Below are 5597 nucleotides of genomic sequence, written 5' to 3'. Positions count from 1 at the left end.
CGGGCGCGCCCGGCCCGTCGGGCTGCGAGAGGCCGGGCGCCATCAGCAGCGCGCCCAGCGCCGCCGCCACCGCGGCCACCAGTCCCGCCGCCGCCGCCATCGCGCCGCGCTCCGCCCCGGGGCGGGCCCGCCGCCACCGCCCCGCGCGGCCGCGCTTCCCGGTGTTTTCCGGGGTCAGGCGTCCCGGCCCGCGCCGCCCGCAGCTCGGGCCCGCCTGCGCGGAAGCGCGGGAGGATGCGCAGCGCGACGAGCGTCGAGCTTGCAGCCGCCTTTAACACGTCCCGCTGCCGCGCGTGGCCTCTCGTCCTAGGCTGCAGGCGCCGGAGCGCGGTGCCTGCAGGACGGCTGGGCAGCCGGCGCTGAAAAAGCCGTACAGGCGTTCATCCCCGGGCTGGGAAGAGGGTGCTGCTTAGCCTCCGTCTTTCACGGAGGATGCGGAAGGCACGGCCATGGAAAAGAAACCGCATTTCGTTAGGAGGGAGTTCATTCCCAGAGAGCTGCCATCCATCTCGCTGGCGTTACTGCTGGTGGCCGTCCTGCTCCTTAACGCCCTTCTCTACCTGTACCTCAACAAGTTTTCCAGCTCTCTGGGTCGTGTCGAAACGGACTCTGGCCTCTGCCCTTTTGGGCATTTCAAATTCGGAGCGATGAAGAATTGTTCCCCGTGGCTTTCCTGCGAGGCCATAAATAGGGAAGTCAGGAAACTCAAGTGTGTTGGTGAAGGTGCTGTGAAAAAGGTGAGTTTGGATTTTCTTTCTTCTCTCCTCTGGATAAAGAGCTTTCACAATTGGCTGGCTAATTATCCTCTCAGCAGCTAATTACTGTAGGCATCTGGGACCATATGGCTACTCATATGATAAGGCGAACGCAACAGGTACAAGAGCATAACCTGGGCCACCTCTCTGACACCAAACGACATCCAGCTACACAAGCAAAATCACAGATTAATACAATCATAGCAGAGTGAGACTGGCTATTTGGGTGATATAAAATAACTTATTTCGTATGCATTGTCTATTCCAAAGAAAACGTAGGAAATCATGATATAACTGTGGCATCGGAAAGGGCTCACTGTGACAGGTACACGGCTCTACTAAAGCTGTACCTGGTGACTGTAATTTGCAGTTGTGACTAACCAGTCACAGGAAGAGGTCAGCAGCAGCTGGTAGCCCTTCATTGAAGAAGGCTCTCCACGTGTCTTATGTATTTCTTGTGTGTTCTCAGGTCTTCCTTTCTGAGTGGAAGGAAAAGAAAGTGGTCCTTTCACAGCTCACCAACTCAGAGCTGAAGGAGGACTTTCTCCATGGACTGAAGATGCTGAAAGCCCTTCAGAGCAAGCATGTTGTCCGGCTGCTTGGCTACTGTGAGCAGCAGTTCACAATCCTCACCGAGTACCATCCTCTTGGTTCGCTGAGAGGCCTGAATGAAACTCTCCACATTCCCAAATACAAGGGCATGAACACCTGGCATCGCAGGCTGATGCTTGCTATAGACTACGTGAGTGTCATTCGGTACCTGCACAGCAGCCCCCTGGGCACCTTAGTGATGTGTGACTCGAATGACCTGGACAAGGTTCTCTCCCAGTATCTCCTGACAAGTGACTTTCACGTTCTGGTGAATGATTTGGACGCTTTGCCTCTTGTGAACAGGAGTGCTGGCAGGCTGGTGAAGTGTGGTCACAGGGAGCTCCAGGGTGAGTTTGTAGCTCCTGAGCAGCGTTGGCCCTACGGAGAAGATGTGCCATTCGAAGATGACCTCATGCCTCCCTATGATGAGAAAACAGACATCTGGAAAATCCCAGATGTCTCCAATTTTTTCTTGGGCCATGTTGAAGGAAGTGACATTGTACGACTGCATCTGTTTGACATCCATGCAGCATGTAAGAAGAAGGACCCGGCAGAACGTCCCTCTGCCCAAGAGGTCTTAGACACCTACAGGAAAGTTTTAACTCTGCTTATTCGGGAGGCAGCCATGCCTGGTACTAGAGAAATGTTATAGCGAATCACGAGGCAAACAACATACTGATATTTTAAGTTAATGTCCTTCCTATTTATGTAGCTTGCCTGATGGGCAAAATCTCTGTCCCCAAAACTGAGAAGAAAAGAACAGCTGAACTTCTACATCTTGACTAAAAGGAAAAAAATCCCCCCAATCCAATAGCTCTGCAAGCTTTCTATTGGAATGTTTAATCTACCATTGGAAGAGGAGGAGAGAGAGAAAGGAAGTTGTGTGGGTGCAGGGGAACTTTGTTCCTGTAGAAATGATAAATTTTCTTTTGTAACATTTACACAAAATATATCTTAAAAATTACAGAAAAACAGCTTAAAAATATTAAAAAGAGTCTCCACCTCTTGTTGGTGGAGACAGGAGAGCAGAGACCATGGCATGCCCCCCACAAGCTTTGTGCTGATTGCTGTGGCTTTGGCCTATGTTGTATCCACAAAGATCCATCTACTTTCCCACATAGTAAAAGCAGTGGTCTCTCAGAAAGAAGTACCCCATTTCTCTTCAGGTTTTGGTGAGCCCCACTGCCAGAGATGCAGAGGTAGTCTGTCCATGGTGGCTGGGGCACAGGTTGCTTTTGGAGCCATATGGCCGTTGCTCTGATGGCCCTGTATCCCACATCAGCAAGTGTGTGGCCACTTCTGGAATCAAGAAGATGCAGATTCTGAAGAGTCTGCTTATAGGTTCTTGGTTTTCAAACCTTTTTCCTGTGGTATTCCCAGATGGGCTCTTTAGAGATGAAGCTGTCAAACGCAAGTGTCTCGCTCCTCTGTAATCCACAGAAATGCTGAACTGTTTGGAAGAGAGCTGAAGTGTGTCTCTTTTTCAATCATTTATGCTGACTTAGTGTCTTCATGATTTAATGGAACAAGGAACTGAAAGAGAATGTGACTTCCACAGCAGTGAGCATTAAACACAAGCTTTGGAAAAGAAAATTCCTGTCTTCAGAGCATACAAATCTATTGGGCCTGAATACAAAGTCCACTAGGCATAGAAGAAGGCTGCTAAAACGTAGCCTTGTTTGGTGCATTAGGAAAAAGCTTGAGGTAACCTACATGGATGTAACAGCCTGGTTCCAGCAGCTAGAGAGGAAGAACAATGATGCCTTAATTCAGCAATAGGCTGTATTTGGTGGGACTGGGATCCAGGATGTAATTCTCTTGGTGAAAAACAGGAATAATATGAATGAGAAACATGGACTCCACCATTGTCCACCTGAGGACTTTCTGTGCTGTGAACTAAATCTTTGAAAGGCCCAAGAGACAACTTCCATGTTGTGACCTAAAAGGTGATTTGTAAGCAGAGAAGTACACTGTCCTTTTTGCTCCTTTTTGAAGAGTTTGGTTCTGTTCTTTTCTGTGCTGCTATTCCTCTTCACAAAAACCAGCCATGTACTGACTGCATTGAAATAATGCAGTCATTTCATATGCATAAATGTTCAAATCCTGGTATCAGAATTTTATTATAAATGGGAAAAATTTCCTGCAAATTAGTAAATTCATTCCTGATATCATACAATGCCACCAGGAACCCTTTAAAAGCTGCTGATTATGCCTTTCCTTTCCCCTTGGGCAGTCTGTTTTCTTAAATTAGACTTTTGCCCTTTTTCACTTATCTATACCTTCCTTGCAGCTTTCTTACTGAGATTGTCAGGAAACAAAGCTCAGAAATCAAGTTCTCCAAAAGAGAGCAGTGATTGCAGATGCTTCGGGTTTGTTTTGGACTTCGACTCAAAATGCCAAAAAGAAGCATGGGGAAAAGAAATGCTCTGTTGTAAATGCATCATCCAGCCCATGAACTCTTGACTTGTTATTATTAGGGTGAGAGTTCTACTGTTCCTGTATGAATACAGGATGTGCAGCAGTTGAAAAAGTCTCCTCTTACAGCTCCTTGAAGCCAGGGATGAGGCTTTAAAGGTCCAAGAGTCAAATCTTCTGCATGTTTCCCCCACAATAATTTGTTAGCCATCATGTACACTTGAAAGGGAAATCATCATCTGATGGCTGTAGATAATCATTCCATGAAGGGTTTTTAAGAGTGTAGCAATGACAGACAAGAACCTAGCAAACATCTTGTGCTGGTCTCTCTTGGTTAATCAAACTTCTTCTGCGATTCTTGCCCTATTGTGTACTGCTGCACCTTGCAAACAGCCATATTAATTTCACAGAGTAAAAAAATGTGGAAAAATTCTGGTTTGGAATAATTATCTTGCCATGGAGATGATTCCCTGTTCCTGGATGAAATAGTTACAAACTTTTTTAAGAAAATGTGTCTCCCTAAATATTCACCTTGAGCACTGGCTTCTCCATGTCTCTTTCCCATTCCCCCTCCTTCAGCTTGTGTGTTGTCCAGCACTGTATTTCAGCAGGAATAAATCAGATTTGTACTGAATACAACATTATGGAGCTGCAGTTTATTTTTTGGGATGTTGTATCTGTCTGTGAGGAAACACTAGATGGCAGCATGAAGGTCAGCTTAGAGTTAGTTATTAGCAGCTGCCTCTGAAGCCCAGACATAGGCAGAATCTGGCCTTGCAGCCAGCATTTTCCTAGCAAACTTCCCTTAAAGATAAACCCTTTAAAGATCTCATTGTATTTACTTTAGTGAGTTTGAAGGAAGAAGACAGATAGATATAGGGGCTGACCTATTAACCACACATGCCACACATGCCAGTTCCCCTTTAACTTGCTCGTGGTCTTTGTGTGCTCTACTATCTGTTTCTATCTCCACCTGGTGAGACCAAAACCAAGTTTGCGTGTCACCTCCTTCCAGTCTTTCTGTAGAATCAGACGTCTGTACCCTGTGCATCTTTCTATTCTTCTCTGCTAGCTCCTTCTGCAATTTCCAGATTGCATGAATCCAGTCCTTCCCACATTTCCAGCTTCTTTTCTCTTAAAGGGAAAAGGCAAGGCTTCACAGAGAGGGGAAACAGAGGCAAGACAGCCCTACATGAAGTAGTCTTCCCTCTTTACAATTCTCATTTCTGGGCATTTCAGTCTTTACCACCAATCATGGCCTTTGATAAACATTCAGGCACTTTGCTGCCTCAGTACAAGCAGCTCTTGTCTGTCTAGTGGAAAACATCCATGAAGGGCAGGAAAGAGCCCTGTTCACAGCTGGGAGCCTGCAAGTCCCCAGCCAGCTCTAGACCAGTGGCCATGACCTCCCCAAGACCACAGCCACAGTTCTGCCTAACCTCAGCAACAGCTGCTGGTTCTTATCTCAAGCTCAGATCAAGTGTCCCACATTCCCTGTCCTTTCCCACAAAAGATGCTTCTCTGGGGATGGTCATTGCCATGTTTCTTATTGTATTATTGTTCTTCCATCCCAAAAGTCCAGTCAAAGAAGCTGCACAAAGATGCGGGTCACACAAGGAGAAGGACAGCAGCTGATGCTTATCTCCTTCAGAAAACTTTGGAGGAGGTTCCCCAAACCACCCTAGGTAATCAGAGGCAGATATGATCCCAGTCATTCCAGGGCTTTTGTTTGCTGTCATTATCAAGATGAAGGCCCTGGGTCTGGCCCCTTTCCAAGGGTCAGGGCAACCCTTTTGCTGAGGTTAGTGTAACTGACTTTCCCTTCTCTTTTGGGCA

The 5597-nt window shown here is 47.0% G+C and overlaps 1 protein-coding gene across 1 annotated transcript; it reads left to right on the top strand.

The window, feature by feature from the left end:
* The first annotated feature begins 152 nt into the window (after positions 1-152).
* POMK (protein O-mannose kinase) lies at positions 153-4400 on the top strand. Its single transcript, XM_059844285.1, has 2 exons — positions 153-737; positions 1225-4400. The coding sequence occupies exons 1-2, from the start codon at positions 450-452 to the stop codon at positions 1996-1998; spliced, it is 1062 nt and encodes a 353-aa protein (XP_059700268.1). The 5' UTR covers positions 153-449; the 3' UTR covers positions 1999-4400.
* Positions 4401-5597: the final 1197 nt, after the last annotated feature.

The sequence above is a fragment of the Haemorhous mexicanus genome, chromosome 4, assembly GCF_027477595.1.
Source record: "Haemorhous mexicanus isolate bHaeMex1 chromosome 4, bHaeMex1.pri, whole genome shotgun sequence".
Classification (NCBI taxonomy): Eukaryota; Metazoa; Chordata; class Aves; order Passeriformes; family Fringillidae; genus Haemorhous; species Haemorhous mexicanus.
The sequence above is the reverse complement of the archived record's forward strand: the minus strand, read 5'-3'. Positions and strand labels throughout refer to the sequence as shown.